The sequence below is a fragment of the Podarcis erhardii genome, assembly GCF_964252035.2.
Source record: "Podarcis erhardii genome assembly, chromosome: 10".
NCBI lineage: Eukaryota > Metazoa > Chordata > Lepidosauria > Squamata > Lacertidae > Podarcis > Podarcis erhardii.
The window spans coordinates 38,380,705-38,398,203 of record NC_138500.1 but is presented as its reverse complement, the minus strand read 5'-3'; the positions used below and the strand labels follow the sequence as shown (position 1 = coordinate 38,398,203).

Here is a 17,499-nt window from a genome sequence, read left to right as displayed (position 1 = left end):
AAATGCACATGCCGTTTATACTGAATATTTCTCTCATTTGGGGTATTTAATTAGGGTTGTTTTTTTAAAGTAGCTGATTTCCACCACCACCACCTATTGCATTGGAGCATGGATAAAGACATGTTCTTAAAGAGGAAGAGGGATCTACCTCACCTCACACAAATTCAGGATGTGATGTGTTTCCCTAAAAATGACACCATCTGCAGCAGTTACTTTACACTCACAAAAGGGACTTGAAGACCGAACTCAAGCCAATCAAAATGAAGATGTGAATTTATCTTTATTTGGTTATGTTAGGTCTCATGAATTATTTTATGCTTACACCTGTTTTCAAATTAAAGTATGACATTGTTTCCAAACACTGGCAGAACATTAAGTTATTACTTTAGCAAATAATATTCTAAAACACACTTTAATGAAGAGTTTCCGCCTACCTCAGGCCTCACAGGGTCTTCAATGCCTACAATAGCAATACATGTAAGCCCAGTGACAATGTCATTTTCATTGTCCCATTCTGGCTCAGGTTCTCCAGCTGGGAAGTCTCTGAATGCCAGACATATGGTTCTGAGTCCCTCTGAGGCCATAGGCTCAATCACCGTTTTTACAATATCATCACGGTCCCTTGGCCTGAACACTTTGGGTTCACCATTCGCGCTCAGTATCTTGAAGCACCTGAAAACAAAATAGAAACAATTTTCAAGATTCAGAACACTCAATAAAAAAGGTCATCTGCATCGCAGGTACTTTCTGGGGCTAACATTAAATATTCCTAAATCTTGCAGCAGCTAGATACGCATGCATCCCAGCACAGATTTCATGAGGAACTTGGTTGCCTTGTCATCCCACCTCCCAGTATGAGAACATCTTTATGCCAATGCTTGGTGGTGGCGATAGGGAAGGTAAAGTGAAGGCACAAAAGTGGGGGAGGGGGAGGGATTCACAGAACGGCATTCCTACCATGTTCTAGGAGTATCTCCCAGGAGTTTATCCTGCTCCCCTTTGCCAGCATCTCACAGCCCAGCAGTAACAAAGGTAAGTCAAAGGTAAGTCAAATGCACCCAAAATGGGAAAGGTTTTCACTCAGATGTTAAAAACATTAGGACAAGGCTCAGAAGAGTAGCAAGATCCGTTCCAGTAAGAGGTGCTGTAGTCCTGGCATTGTCATATTTTATATATAAGTGCTTAGCAGATCATAAAATGCATATTCATATATTCACAAGAATGTCAAGGCTACAAGCCAACTCTACAAGTCTTCACAAAAGAGGGAACTGTTCAGGAGCTGAATTGTCATGTTTTCCTACAGACCCCCCCTTATCTTCCGCAATCAGTTCAGTGTGACCTGTAAGATAAAGTACACAATAGCCTGAACTGCAAAAGCAAAATGACTGTTTCTAGCTCCCTTTTCACCCAGTCCATGTGAACAAGTTTGCCCTCACTGACCACCAAACTTTGCAATTAAAAAGTAAGAAAAGAATACATTTCATTCAATAGGCAGATAATGAAAACTATCATCTTAAAGGGAAGACGAGCAGGAAATACTTCATTGTTTTTATGATTAAGCGACAAGATTATATATCTAATCTCTAGCAAAAAGTAGTAATTGCATCACATGACTAATGAAAGTAAAATACAACTTTGTATTCACCGAAGACTTGGAAAGTAACTAGCTTAAGTTTGGGTCACTGAAGCATTCAGCTGTGTTGTAAGCTCTATACCAACATCTTATAGGAAAGGTTTCTAAATTAGCTAGTTCTAAGAACTCCTGACTTGGACAATGAAGAAATACAGTGCTTAAAAGCCAAGGAACAGAAGGTACCATTTCAGGAATTTCGTCAGACCATTACATGATAAGAGACCACAAAAAGTTAACTTGCTTTTTAAGTACTATCTCCGAGGCACCCTTGCTGAATATCCGGAAACTGCCATCAGAGTTCTTTAACACAGTACTCATGGACTTTCTAACAGAGTTGAAGGTGTAGACTTTGTAAAGTGCCTCTTCTGGTATTTCGTTTCTAACATCCTGGTAGTCTCGTTTCAAATCCAGCAGCAGTCCCAGCAAGGCACATTCAGTTTTATTACCAACATGACGGGGCAAGCCACCTTCCTTTTCAGGAGGCTGAAAGACAGAATAAACCCTTGAGTAGGAATTTGCTTCTGGTTCAAAGAAATAAGGAATAGGCAGCAGCTTAGAATTCGGCATCTCAGAAATCATACGCTGAAGGTTTGCAAGTTATATGCTGAAACTGGATGCAAATTTTAGCTTACACACCTCTTTAAAGAATATGTCACTGCTTAGGCACAGTTTAATGTTCATAAAGTGCAACCAATAGAAAAATTTATATTACTAATTTGTCTTCTCAAGTCAGAGCACAAGCACTAAAAGTCAGAGACAATTTCAGGAGTCATATTAGTTCTTAGAAAGCTGTTAAATTAGACTCAATGAGTAACTGAGGGTCAGTTCTTACAGACTGGCAGGATAATGGTGCAATGAGAAAGGTCAGGTGCACATTTCAATACCAGGCAAGACACAGAGACACATTTGTAGTTTGGTGTTCAGCATGGAATGGCCCTTTTACCAAGGCCAAACAAAAATAAAGGATAGTGTCATTTGTAAACATGTCCTTAAATCAGTACAACTGCTAGTTTGCAGGTATGTGGGCCTGCATAATACAACACATAAAGCCAAACTCAATTCACTAACCATGCTCTGTAAGCTGCTCAATAAACTTGTTTTTGCTGCCTACCTGAGACTGCAAAAACAGGGGGTGTTGAGCACTGTCAGGCCACACAGAGAATGGTTGGTGTTTGGCTTGGTGAGTCTGCTAAGGCAATTCTTGCATATTTCACTGCTCTTCCCAATCAGAGCAACAGATAAAATACTGAAAGGACAAGAAAGCTAAAATGACAAGTGAAACTTTGTGACTCCAGAACAGTTTCAGTAGATCATATACATTAGTACTTGAGAAATTTGAACTAATTAAGCCATGAATTAAGTAAACCGAGGCATAAAATTATCAGTTTCAGAATTAATTGATGCTATTTTATCCAGAAAATAGACAAACTTTTAAATATTATTATTATGCTTTTATTGTTATTGCTCTATCCCAGGAAATGCATTAGAGCTGAGAAGAGCAATGTAGAGCCATTTGGCATTTCAAAAACCAAATGCCAAAAAATTATTTAGCCAAGGAAGCTCAAATATCATATTAACATTCATTTTAATTACCGTATTTTTCCATGTATAAGACTTCCCCATGTATAAGACGCCTCCTATTTTGGGGGACTCCAAATTAAGAAAACACCCCTCAGCACTACCCGTATATAAGACGAGCCCCAATTTTAAACCTAATTTTTTGGTAAAAAACCCTAGTCTTATACACGGAAAAATATGGTATATTCCCAATAGTTATTCAGAAGGATCAAAGCTTTCCCATCAGCTTAGTAATCTTTCAGTAATGTACATATATGACATATATGACTTTAGTAAACATGTTTATTATAGAACTCTGAAGAATTTAAATGAGAACAATCCCTCAAACGTTATGAGACCTATTGTTTCAATGGGAGATGCTTTAACTCTACCACTGAATCAATAGTTTCCAATACACACTTACCAAGATTTTGGAAGTATAAGCAGAGTTTACAGAGATTCCTGTTACAAGGTATGACAAGGTTTTCTCAGGAATAGCTTGTGCCTCAGGAATTTTTTTATAATGTTTTTCACTGATGTAAGCTTGGACTACCGTCATTCTGTTCATTGTCAATGTTCCTGTTTTATCTGAGCAAATGGCTGTTGCATTTCCCATTGTTTCACAAGCATCCAGATGTCTGACCAAGTTATTATCTTTCATCATTTTCTATAAAAAAGAGATTAAGTCAGTCTAACAGCATTAAACACATTTTTAGAATTCACTTGTCATTGTGCATGCTGAGGTTGAGATTCCTCAATAATAAATATTCAATGGATATCCCATATTTAAGCTTTATAATTAGTACCCAGAGGGTAAAGATAAAATCAATTGACAGATGCATCGACTGTAAGGGTTATTTTAACAAGCATATTCCTTGTGTTTGGAAGAGTTACATTTAATGCTGAGTGATTACTTTATGACGACAGTGTTTGTAAAGATAGGTTGATGCAGAACAAACCAACAGAACAAGCAGATAAACCATTCCAAAACAATTCATTGATCCAGTTTCTTAGGAAAAACATCTATGAATATATATCTATGCTATATAATGTACTACCATACAGAAGCATAGGTTTCTCACACATACCTTTACAGAGTAAGCCAGTGAGATAGTAACTGCAAGCGGAAGACCCTCTGGAACTGCCACAACCAGGACAGTAACACCAATGATAAAGAACTTTACAAAGTACTGAATATATATTGGTGTACATTCAGCAAGCCAAGGACGTTTCTGGACCCAGAAGGTATCAATTACAAAATATAATACAAGAATGATGACTGTGACTGCAGACATCAGCAATCCTTTTAGGAAGAGATGAGAACCAGTTAATCATTCATATTATCGACAAAACTCTAAAAACAGGTCTCAAAAACTCATTTCAAATTTTTAATACAAAGTTAAGTTTGAGAAAAGATCTACAGTTGAATGCTTGTTCATTAAGAATCTGGCATTAAGGATGAACACTAAATAAGCCATACCTGCTTTGCCAATCTGAACTGCTAGCTTAGTGAGCTTTCCTTGAAGAACCGATTTTTCTTTCTTGGGCATATTGTTTCTTTTTTTGTCATCTCCATCACCACCATCTTCACTTTTTAGGGGCTGCATTTCCATCGCTGCACCATCCTGAGCTTTTGCTAAGTTTAAGGGGGAAAATAATAGATAAACCACCACTCCTAACACTATAGAGTAAACCTCAAATTAAATATTTAGTCATTGACATTTATTCTATATCTAGAGCAGCATGTATTTAATATTCTGAAATTAAAGGGGTGAAGAATAGATAGCAAGACTGGCTTATGTGACCAAATTTCCAAAATTTAAACAGGATGTATCATGTTTACTTACTTAATACCCTAGTGACTACCACTGACTTCCACAAATCCACAACCAGTGACTCCCTACTCCATGTTTGCCTGTTTTGCACGCCTCCAACAAAAATCCTATTACCCAAATTCTGCATACTACAGAAAACTCTAGGAAAAGGAATGGTGTTTGCTTAGCTTTAGGCACATGTCAAATGCAGGGGGAAGGCATACATGCATCCTTTCCCCCAAGTTTTTCTCCAGTTCAGAGAACTCAAGGGGTGTTTAGTGGAGTTCTCTTTATTCCTGCTGAGACAAAGACAAGCAGCATTCTGCACATGCCCAACACAATGACGAAGGGCACTACTCATTGCCCTTCTTCCCTGAGTACTCCACAGGGTTGGGGTGCATGAGTGAGGGGTCCATGGCAAACAAGGGTCTGTAGCCCCCTGGATACAGTTATTTGCATCTCAGGCCACAGAGAATGAAAGAAATTGCTTTGAGAAATAGATTTATTACAGCACAATGCCTTGTGATATTAAACATGGGTCTGTTGCTGAAATGTTCACTGACTGGACATCACAAGCAGAGACAGGGAAAGTACACTAAGGGAAAGTGACAGTGGGCTGCCATTTTCAGACACAATCCTGCATTTATAAGAACAGTACTATACCCTCACAGAACACGGCAATAGAATACTGACTTTTCAGACTATCAACTGGCTTGGACTTGCTATTAAACCATGGTCAGATTAAGAGGAGGCCACAGAATTACATCCTCACTCTGCCGCATCTGAGAGTGAGCCACTTGGAACGCCAGCTAGAACTCTGTATTAAGCAAAAGTCCAGCTTAGCTTTAACTTTGGTTACTATTGGCACTGATCGAATCCTTAACTGCAGTTTAAGCTCTGTGTTGGGGGAAGGAGCACATGAGCCGGTGGTCCCTTTTCAATCTCTTAAACATATTTAAGAATATGGGAGGAATTCAATGTTGTGCTTTAACAAGCAGCTTGCCATAAGGAACAATTGTTCCTCCCTTCCCCTCACATGCTGTTCTAAGGATTCTCCTGAGCCACCATTCCCCAGCCAATTTTTTTGGGTACAGACAGCAGAAAGGGGAGAAGGTTCCATTGTGCAAGTGGAAGTCCTTACACAGCGCTTCCACTGGCAGGGGGCATTTGCTGAATCCCATCAGTTCCATATATCCTAGCAGAAGATTGTGAGGGCAAGTTACATATATTAGATGCAAGATTAAGCTATGTATAGTTTTAAAATGTGATGCACAACTTTTGCCTAAAAGTTATGGTTAATCCGGCTTGCTCAAAAAATCAAGTTAATGTTGTAAGTACTGTTAATTACCTTTGTTACGATTTTCAATAGCCCCATCTTGTTTTTTACCTGCCAATAAAAAAATAGTTGTTTTTAGAAATCTAGGATCAAAGCACTTTTAGATTTGGATAATGAGATCTTCTGCTGAATTATCTAGTCTTAAAGGGCATTGCTGCACCAACAGCATGAAGAGGAGACTTTTTATAATTTCTCGTATTATTGCGAAGTCTGCGTAAGCGTTTATTGCTGTGCTGGACCAGGCTCGTTCACAGTAATTGAGTAGTTTTCTGGACTTCAGGGATGCATACCAATCTAAAACCATACTAAATGTATTAGCAACTAAATCAGGTTCTTTTAAAAGCCAGGGTTGGGAAAGGGGCTGATAGCCACCAGGATCACAGCATGCAGGGAACTGTGGCTTAACCCTTCCCTCCCCAGTCATTAAATCAATAAAGATCCTTCCTCACACCCCATTTACCTTAGGGAAAAAAACTCCCATTGACACTACTGGTGGCAGGGGGCAATTTTCATTTCAACTGTGGCTGTGAAAGAAAGGGTTAACTATCCTGCAATGTTTCCCATGAAGTTCAGCTCTCCCTGTGCCTAGTATTAAATATTAAAAATTTGACATAATTGCTAATGACACATTTAGAATAATGTCTTGCTTGATACTAAGGTGCAGATCCCAATGTGTTTCAGAAGACAGTTGGAATGTTCAGGTCTAATTTCACTTAGAATAAGCCTGCAATTCTTTAAATGTAACAGTGTTCAACTGTTCAGAGGTGCCATGCTTTGGGGGAATTTTATGCCTCTGAACATTGTGACAGGAGCTGGAAGGTGATTAGTTTCATATGTAAGCTTACAATACATATGTACAGTGGTACCTCGGTTTTCGAACAGCTTAGTTCCCGAACAACTCAGACCCCAAACGCTACAAACCCAGAAGTAGGTATTAGGGTTTTCAAACTTTGCCTCAGAAGCCGAACGTGCTCCTAAGCTTCTGTTTTCACTGTTGTGCAGCTCATTTGAGTCCCCTGCATAGTAATTAAGGATTTTTTCATCCTGTTTTACCCTTGTGAGGCAAATTTAAGCCCCCCCCCATCGTAATAATGGTTTTTTATCCCGTTTTACCCTTGCACAACTAATTTAAGTCCCCCTCAATTGTAATTAAAGCCTTCCGTTTCTGATTGCAGTGTTCTGAGGTGATATTTGGTGCTTTTGTTTTTGCTATTTTTTGCGTTTTTGTTTGTGTGGCTTTTTCATTTTTGTGACTGTGGCTTGTTTTTCGTTTTATGATTGATTGATTGATTGATTGATTGTGTGACTGCAGAAATGGATAAAAGTCCCCCATCCAAACAATGACTATCATCAGTGCAGGTAAGAAAATAATAATAATTTTAATTTTTATCATCTACAATACTGTCTTATTTATTTTATAGTACAGAACATTATTATTGCTTTCATTTTATGGCTCAGTGGTCTTGTTAGATAGTTAAATTTCTGTTTTAGGGGTTGTTTTTAGAAGTCGGAATGGATCAATCCATTTTGCATTACTTTCTATGGGAAAGTGCACCTTGGTTTTGGAATGCTTTGGTTTTGGAACAGACTTCCAGAACCGATTAAGTTTGAGAACCAAGGTACCACTGTAGTTATAAGCTCAAAAGTTGAAATCTTCCTCTACCCCCAACCTCAAGGAGTTGTTACTGTATTCATGAGGAACAGGGGAAGTGGGGGATGATTATAACAAATGAGGTTCTTTTATAGCTATAGTTCAAATGAAATGAGAAGAAATGCTTTTGCTACTCCTTTTACTGGTTTACCCAGTACAAACATGGAGTGCATACAGCCCTAAACCTCCTCACATTATAGTATTGCTATTAATGCAAGTCCTGACATATCAAGATTAGTAAAGGTGAGTTTGACATTAATTCAAGCAAATGTGGAGAGATTTTTCAGTATTGATTAGGTTCACACTAAAAAAAATTCTTTTTCTGAGCTAGAGCCAGGTCATCTATGAGGTGCAATACAAACCAAAGAGGTGAATATCAGTTTCCAGGTGAAGCAGTGTGATTTTAAACAATATCTGAATACTGTCCTCCATGGCAGCTGTGGTATTATACCTACCTGTATAGGTATTGCAAAATAAAGAATAAAAAAATCTCAGGGGCTAGAGGAGAGGGTTAACTTCAAAAGGGACACAACAAATGATATGGCCTTTCTTCAAATAAAAAAACAAAACAAAAAACACCATTCATGTTTTTTCCTTTAGTATAAAAGAGTCTATAATCTATGGAGTTTACTAATATCAGACAGGCCTCACTTAACACATCCTATTTTTGTGATACTGTTAAGAGCACTTGAGTGATTGTATTAAGTGAGTAATGAAGTGTCAGCTGAAGCAAGTTGGGAATGTTAACTTGAAAGACTTCAGAGACAAAATTGACTATTTAATTTTCAAATTTACTCGCTTGGACAATGGACTAAGTGGAAGCAGGAGTTCTATGTAGTTATTTTGTACCTGCCTACGTTGTCATTCTGCATGGTCAACACCACTTGCAGACATACTTACAGAAGAGAAGCCAACTACAAAATGTATCTCTAAAGTCCATCCAAAACTTCATGCTTACTTTTCTTGTCCTTTTTCTCTTTTTCTTTCTTTTCTTCTTCGTCATCACCTCCAGCACCAAGCAAGGTAAAGATAATTCCAGTTTGTGAGTTTACACCTACAGCAGTAACTACCATTCGTCCAGAACCTTCCATTACATGAGTACCTGAAATTTGAAAGCATTCATATTCATGAAAAGTTCCAGACAGACTTCTGCTACAAGTTAGCGAGAAACTTGTTACAATACTTCCATTAATTTCCTATAGCAGAAACACACCTTTGATCAATAAAGGATATTCAGAAAATATAAAGAAGTAAAGGATTTTATAATACCCAAGAAACGCTAAGCCAATAAAAACCATTAAGACAGACTATAGCCATTAGAAAATGTTGTGCCTACCCACAGCCAGCTACTGGCTAGCCAATATACAGCTGATGTGCAAGATCACTGGTAAATGCCTAAAAACTGGCACTATTGCATTTATATCCCCCTTTCATAGCCACCTTTTGACTACATTCTCAGGGCAGCATACATAGGATTACTCCCATTTTAGCCTAACAATCTTTCGGGAATGGGTGTGTGTGCAATTTTAGGAGTAAAGGAGTGCACAAGTAAACCCAGAACAGTTACCCTTTACATTCTGAAAGCCCCCCTGCAACTATTTCTGCCCCAGCCAAGCTCCTCCTATGCAAATCTAGCTGAAGGAAAGTCACATGGGGGGCAGGCTGCAGAAAAATAAGCTGGCAGTTGAGCAGGATTTGTGCAATCCACATGTGTACTTATATAAGATGCATGCCTACCAAGTTCACATGCACACATACATGCACTGGGATGCATCCAATGTAACACTAAATTAAAGTGACTCCACTGGTGAAATGCTTTGCACCAACAGAATGCTGTTGAACAATCTACTGAACAACAAAGTTACAAACAATGTGATGTGCAACACAAAAACTCATGCATCTTTGGGACAGCTGAATATTCCTGCATCACAGGGGGTTGGACAAGATCATCCTCAGGATCCCTTCCAACTCTACAAATCTATGATGTTAGTTTCCTGTTAATTGTGTTGCTTATGTTTTATTCTAGATTGTTTTGTTTAATATGTTATTGTGCTGTAAATATCTTTAAGAGTTTTTTTCTTAAAAATATAAAGCGCTATAGAAATGAAATTATTATTATTATTATTATTATTATTATTATTATTATTATTATTATTATTATTATTTCAGCTACATCTGGAGGGCCAAAGGTGCTGCACTGTACTTTCTTCTTGTAGGAGAACCACTAAACACACATTTCGGAATGAAAAGTTAGTGTAGCCATTTCTGGTTTTTGACCACAATATTTTAAGAATGTGGCCAAGAACCAAAGGCACATGCACTTGATCCTTCCTTGCCAGCACTATAGTGGGGCACCCTTAAGTAGCCCAAAACTGCTTTGGATAAGGTGCAGGAAAAGATGAGCGCTTCCACTGCACCTGTCTACCAATTTCTCCTTTAACTACTTTCCCATTCCCTATGGTTTTTTTTTTTTGGGGGGGGGGTATTAAATGTGAGATGGGGCAGCTGAAAGAAATGTTTGAGATTCTTGGAGATGTACCTTCTGAAAGGATATCTCTCTCAAAATAAAATAAAATCCATTGTATAAACACCTTTCTCCACATTTGTAGAAATAGCCAAGGCCTATCTAAGCTGGAAGTAAGATGGGAGTAAATCTGCCATATTATGCCTGTATTATTCCTCCCTTCCTGGATTCAGAGTTTTGTTCTAGTGATCTAGCCAGCAAGCCAGGCTGCCTTGTCCACCTGTTCCAGATTTCCCAGCAATTCATATGCTGAGGGGAGTGAAAGTATTGTGCACTGTTGCACAATCACAATAGATCAGACATAAGGGGTGAGATGAAATGGAAGAAATGGAGCAAATGCTGAAAGAAAAGGAATGAACAGATGGGTTGTGAACTGCAGAGGTACAGAAAGGAGAAAAATGAGTTGGTAGCATGCTATGCAGACACTTGCAAGTGGGGAAACAGATGGGCTGCACACTTGTAGTGGTGAAGACACAGCATGTGCTATGGGGCACACAGAGAAGGAGGGATGTTTAACAGAGGTCAGAGAAAGAAGAAACAGTACTATGGGAGCAAAGCCAAGAAGGGATTAGCAGAATGCACTGAACACAGTTACAACTGTAGCAAAAAAATGCTTTTCAGTAGTTAATGCAGCTGCCATGCAGTCGTGCTGGGTTAATAAACAAAAGTGGCCCCTGGAGGAATTTAAGTTGGGCTCTCCAGTAAAGTCCTTTACACTAGATCTGCTTTTTATAAGACATTTTATTACAGTTATACAAAACTGCAGTGTAGCATTAGACAGAACATAACATTCTTACTATTAACACACTCATGTATTATAATAATGTGTTGCATGATATCAAGTTGATTAGGGAAGAAAGTTTCCAAAAGAAAAAAACAAATTCCAAAGAAAAGACCACATTTCAGCATTCCCATAAGCCGCTAATATATCTAAATATTGCAATCAGTCCTGTATATCTGGAGCACATCTGAGTTTCTACTGGAATAATTTAAATCTTAGGCCATGATACACACTCTGACAAGCCCCATTAGGCTAGTTAAGGGTAGCATTCTAATAAAATCCATTATTTTTCAAATGATTTGTAAATATACTGTCTTGCAAAGATAATGCCTATCTACCTCAAGTGCACTGAACTGAACAGCTGTAAGTATCACCAACAGCAAACTCAGGTAGTGAGTGCTGACAGATATATAGCCAAACAGGGCCACTGAGAAATAGCAACATGCTCAGGAGACCGCTCAGTTTGTTATTGTTCATGGCTATACTATATAAGATAGTGAATCAGTTAATTCGAGACTGGCAATAAAGTTTAAATCTGCATAGTCTCTGGGGTATAGTGGAAAACAATAGCTGCCTATTTGCACAACTGAATTCTGTCAATTGAAACACTCTGCAGTACTTCTGCAGTCTTAACCATATAACTCACTTCAGGCTTTGAATATAATTTCATCTTTTATTTCATTGATGAGGAGCTAAATGAGGGCATGCTGACTTAATTCAGGGGGTCACCGCATCCATATTACTAGAGTCTAATAAAACTACCCTATGAACAGTGTTTAATAAATATGGAAAGTTGAGACATTTCAGCGATGCACACTAGCTTAAAGTAATCACATTAAAGGATGCTTGTATGTCTGAAATCCTACCTGTTGTTAAGACCCATCTTTCCGGCCCTGAGAAGGTTAAAAGCATGATACATAATACATAAGAGTACTAGATCTTAGCATGATGTCACCTAGAAAGACAGTGTTTCACATAACCTAGTTCTTGAAGTAGGAAACTTTGTCCAGTTTCCAAAATACCTCATGCCCAGTTCTTTGCTATCATTTGATCACTCACCTGAGAGCAACATAGGATCTCGATCAGATGTTTTCTTAACATGATCAGATTCTCCAGTCAGTGAGCTTTCATCAATTTTGAGGTCATTTCCTTGTATAAGTACACCATCTGCTGGTAAAAGGTCACCTAAAAAAGAAAGAGCCCAAATGGTACTTTTAAAATACATTCAATAAGAAGTTACCAGAGATGGCATCATAAATAAGTATATTTACCATATTTTACTTGTGCAATATCACCAACAACTATGTCAGCTATAGGTATCTGGATGACTTGGCCACCCCTGATGACAGTAAACTTCTGCTCTTGTTCAATGCGGCTTTGCAATCCCCTAAATTGTTTTTCTTTACTCCAGTCATTGAAAGCTGTGACTAATACCACACAAACGACAGACAGGAGAATTGCAGCTCCTTCGATCCACCCTGTTTCACTTTCATCCTCGTCTTCACCAGCTGCTACTGTTCCACATACTGGAAAAAGTAAACAAACAATCAGCATCGCATACTCAAATTTTAATATTGTTCTGCATTAATCTGAAAACTGAAATTTATCATCCAAACTTTATTACACAAGAAACCCAATAATACTGACTTAGGCCCCATATCAAATGCACACTAGCTTTGACAGCTTTCCTAAGGTTACAACAAAGCTTGAGTTAAAAAAATATGGTTAATGTTCATATTATGTGGTTGCAATTAGGCTACCATGACAGTGGTATCCTACCACTATATTACAAGTGCTATAGGATTATTCAGATTAAATGTATCAGTCCACAAGGGTTATATATACACAGCAGTTTAAAGTGCATTCAATGCATTCCACATGAGCATACTTTTCATGTCATCCACATTATTCAGTCGTCATCCAAGTGGCAGTCCACATTCCCCCCAATATAATTTGGTGTTTCCACTGTGGTACAACAGACATTCTTTTCAACTCACAGCTTGTTCAAGTTTAGTACATGGGAAAACTTGTATCTCAATAATAAAAATAAAATAACTCAACGCACAGGTAAACAATTACCTGTGCACATACCCACAATGGACCTCAGGTTTCTGGAACTCTGAGACAAGTAAGGAAGTACTAATTGAGGGGAGGGGACAACAACTCACAGTGAGAATACATCCTATCAAGCACACCACACTAGTGCATACCCGTGGCTCCTAACTGGTGGTCTGCGGACCCCAAGGGGTCCACAGCACCATTTACATAACAAAAACTACCATAACATTTTCAAAAGTAGGGTGTCCATGGCTTGGCTATTCAAAAACAGGGGGTCTGCAGAACATAGTTAATTGGGAACCACTGGCGTAGACAATAAAATACTTAAAAGAGTTCAAATGAATGCTCATGTGTAGATGAATGTGAGCAAAAGCACACACGGAACAATCAGATCCGTGTGACACACATGTGCATTAAGTCTCTGGTATGTACACAGCTAAGGTATCTATGCCCACACAGGGTGTGTGGGTGTTTCTGGAGAAATATCCTTAAACCTCCCCCTTCTTCTCATGCTGGGCTTGGAGCTTTCAACAATTAAAGCAGAAGTGGGCTGGGAAAAACAGAGGGGTTTTCACACTGCATAGAGCTTCCCTGCCTTTCACCTTTGCCCACTAGTCTAGTCCATAACTAAAAGTTCTGGTAGCAGAGCTTACATCAATACTTAAATTTCTTTTCTTGTGATCATAGGATTTAAAGTTTCTACCTTTTCTGTTGCATGTAACAGATTCCCATATTCACTTTTTAGCAGCTATGGGCTTATAAAAAGGTAGCATGATGGGGACCAACTCTTGGCAGAGTACTACAAAATTTATGGATCAATATGTAAGCAAATTTGATCAACCAAGAACATTGCTCCTGAATCTCTTCCATTTATTTCAAGATAAGAGTCTGATCCATTCTATCCAATAATATATTCTAGGTTCTAACAGATTAAAGCCAAGGATAAAAAGAATGTAACAGTCAGTATACAACAAATTAGAGAGGTGGTTAAGTTTTCATGTTTTGCAGCAAAATATTCACCATGAATAAGTCTGATACACACACACACACACACACACACACACACACCACTAGTGGAGGTCACGTCAGTATTACTCGTTTTTGTGGATTAAGTCTATTTTGAAGTTTTGACAAAGGATAGTCCTATTTAGCCCAAAGAACTGACTCAACTGATGTCAAAGAAGAAAGAAATGAGAGAGAATGGGTATGTTTTTAAACTCTCCAACTATCTATTAAATGATTCATGCAGAACTCTAGATGTGAGAAGAATGGCAATAGTTTGACATAAAAGGTACACTGATGGGCAGTACATTCATTATGTTATCTTTTTCCAGTGCATGTATATCTGGTTCAAAGTTTAAACACATCATCCAGGTCAGATTACTTTCTGCCCAAGGATAGGGTAATGATGGGAATGCCTGAACAAGAGAACTGCTAGTCATGTTTCAGTTCTAAAATTCAGTCTTGAGCCTGTTTGGAACTCTTTGGCTGAGGTTATTTGTAGGTGTAGCCTTGGATGTTTCCAATATACATATGACTTCTTGTTGTTTCTCTCCTTTCTATCAAAACTAGGTTAGGAAGGACATTACAAATCAGTGCTTGGGCATGGTAATGAACTGGGTAAGAGGCAATAAACTGAAACTCAATCTAGACAAGACAGACATATTATTAGTGGGTGGTCTATCCAACAAGCTGAGTGGTGCACAATCTGTTTTGAAGGTAGTTGCATTCTCCCCAAAGGAACAGAAGCACAGTCTGGAGGGTGTTCCTGGATCCAGCACTGTCTCTTAATGCACATGCATCCTTGGTAGTTCAGAGAACCTTTTTATCAGCTCAGAATGATATACCAGTTATGATATTATCCGGACAAAGATAGTCTTGCTATAGTCATCCATGTTCTGATAACTTCCTGTGGGGTTTGCTCTCGTCTGCTTCTGAGCTCAATTCAAAGTGCTTGTATTAACATTTAAAGTCCCAAGTGGCTTAGAGCCAAATTACCTGAAGGATCATTACCTGAAGGCCCACTTCTATATGTCCCTGCCAAATCAGCTGAAGTGGAAGCCACAAGGGAAAGAGCATTTGCAGTAGTGGTACCCATTATGGAAACTTTCCACCCCCCAGGAGTTTACCTACATTGTGGTCTTTTTCAACACCTTGTAATGACCTTTCATTTTCCCAGGCTTTCTTTGTTTGTTTTATTACTGAAACGCGTTGCACTATTTGTTTTCTGTTGCTGGTTTTATTATGTTGCTGTTTTAACTGTTTATTATTTTAAAACCAACTTCATGGTTTTAACTTGTGTGAACTGCCTGAAGAAATTTTTTATTTGGCAGTACAGGAATGTTTCAAATAAATGAGTTTTGGGTCAACCTGAGAAGAAATTTTTACTTGACTGTCCTGGATCTCACAGCTTTTGAAACCATTCAGCACAGTATACTTGTGGATCACCTGCTCAGGCTAGGACAGGTTTTGACAAATCCATTCACTAGGTTTAATTATGATGATAGCCTTCCCTGCTCTTGCAAATGAGGTGGTGACACATTTCAGCTTTACTATTGTTTGTGATTATTTGCTGGGGACATCATCTGGCCCATTTCTTCCATGCCTATGCTTTTCCCTTGGTTTCCTTTTGGCAATGGCCTAAGTGAGGTTCACTTACACTATGGGTTAGTAAAATAAAAGCAAAGGAAAGGGTAAAAATCCAGTTGCTACCCCACCCTGGCTTAGTAAAAAGACAGGGTGGGGAACAGATGTCCTGCAGTGCAGCTAAGCAGGAAGTGAACTGGGGAGAGGTCCTCTGGCCCAATCAGATGACTCCTGCTCATTTGCATCTTCTTGTCCAGTGGCATGAGTGGGTGGAAATACCCCATCCAGATTTCACTCCCCTTTTGTTGATGGCATTATTAAGTTTAAAAATTATTCTTAAATTATAAAATTATTTGAAAGATTGTTCAAATTTCCAATTAAACCCTAAAGGCTGCATTTCAGCTGTCTGAGAAGCCTTTGTTAAACTAGGGCTCATTGTGTTTTACAAGTTGAATTTTTCAAAAACAAGCAGCCTTAGAATCAAATTACATAATTCGGAAGAGCTAGAAATTAGGTAGTGTTTTATCAATTAAATACAACAGATTTCTCTCATCTCTTCCCCCTCCCCTTTAGAACACTGTTCCTGAGAGGCATTAAGAGCACAGTGATATGCTTGACATTGCATGATTTAGTCAGATCACTTGCCATAGCGGTTGGTGGAGGAAACAAATCACCATTCTCATAACCTTAAATCAAAGACAACACACACCAAATTTGTTTCATCATTAATTCCATTTAAAGGAACAATCCCATCCAGCGGGCGGGGGGGGTGTGTGACTGCAGCTGAAAAATACAATCTGGTTTATGGGGAAAAACTTTAGGGTAATATTCACTAAGTTTTACTCAGAATAAACCCATTTAAATTAATGAGCATGATTGTTAGGTCCATTAATTTCAATTTTTGTAATAAAAATTTAGGTAGAAAACAAATAAACATGTTATTGGTTAAATTCCATACTTTCCCCCGTATTCTGCAATATAGTAGAAAACAATGCAAGAATCCAGTACTTGAACTATAATTGTGAGGGAGGAGAGAAACCATTTAAATCAACCTACATGAAGCCTGAGCTACTTAATTTTAAGACAACTTCTGCTTTGATAAATTAGTATGTTGTTGTTCTGTCTAAGTGTGACAGACAACCTGCGAAGTCATGGCTTAGAAGTTACACTTTATTACAGTGACTTCAATACCTATCAGGCAGGAGTCAGCTGCGGAGTGAGGTATGCTGTATGATATTCTACAAAGTTCCATCTTCTGTCATACTTTTTAAAATTTACATGAAACAACTGAGAGATACTGTAATATGAAAAAAGGGGGGGGTAATTACATCCTATTTCTCCTTTTAGGTAGATCCACTAGGTACTAAATTCTTTAAATGGTACCTATGGATAACAACTGAATGCATGATAAAAGGAACTGAAGGAATAATAAATGATAAAGAAATCTAGGCTAGACTGATTTTATTGTTGGTGATAGCTCCTACAGATGTAGGAACCAGCAGTTCTGGAGAGGACTTAATTTCCTTGAATAGCATGCAAGAGATGCTATTCCTAGAATC

The 17,499-nt window shown here is 38.3% G+C and overlaps 1 protein-coding gene across 10 annotated transcripts in view; it reads right to left on the bottom strand.

Moving 5' to 3' along the window:
• The window catches only part of ATP2B1 (ATPase plasma membrane Ca2+ transporting 1), a 72,474-nt gene that overhangs the window by 13,979 nt on the left and 40,996 nt on the right, over nt 1-17,499 (bottom strand). For 8 of the 10 annotated variants that reach the window (XM_081878222.1, XM_081878216.1, XM_081878224.1 and 5 more), the window contains 9 exons: nt 12,568-12,822; nt 12,356-12,481; nt 8,950-9,093; nt 6,353-6,391; nt 4,671-4,826; nt 4,279-4,493; nt 3,615-3,857; nt 1,875-2,116; nt 435-672 (listed from right to left, as the gene is read on the bottom strand). In XM_081878222.1, coding sequence (XP_081734348.1) covers nt 435-672; nt 1,875-2,116; nt 3,615-3,857; nt 4,279-4,493; nt 4,671-4,826; nt 6,353-6,391; nt 8,950-9,093; nt 12,356-12,481; nt 12,568-12,822 — 1,658 coding nt within the window. The remainder of the gene's footprint in view (nt 1-434; nt 673-1,874; nt 2,117-3,614; nt 3,858-4,278; nt 4,494-4,670; nt 4,827-6,352; nt 6,392-8,949; nt 9,094-12,355; nt 12,482-12,567; nt 12,823-17,499) is intronic. The other 2 variants (XM_081878223.1, XM_081878217.1) reach the window with 1 other exon arrangement.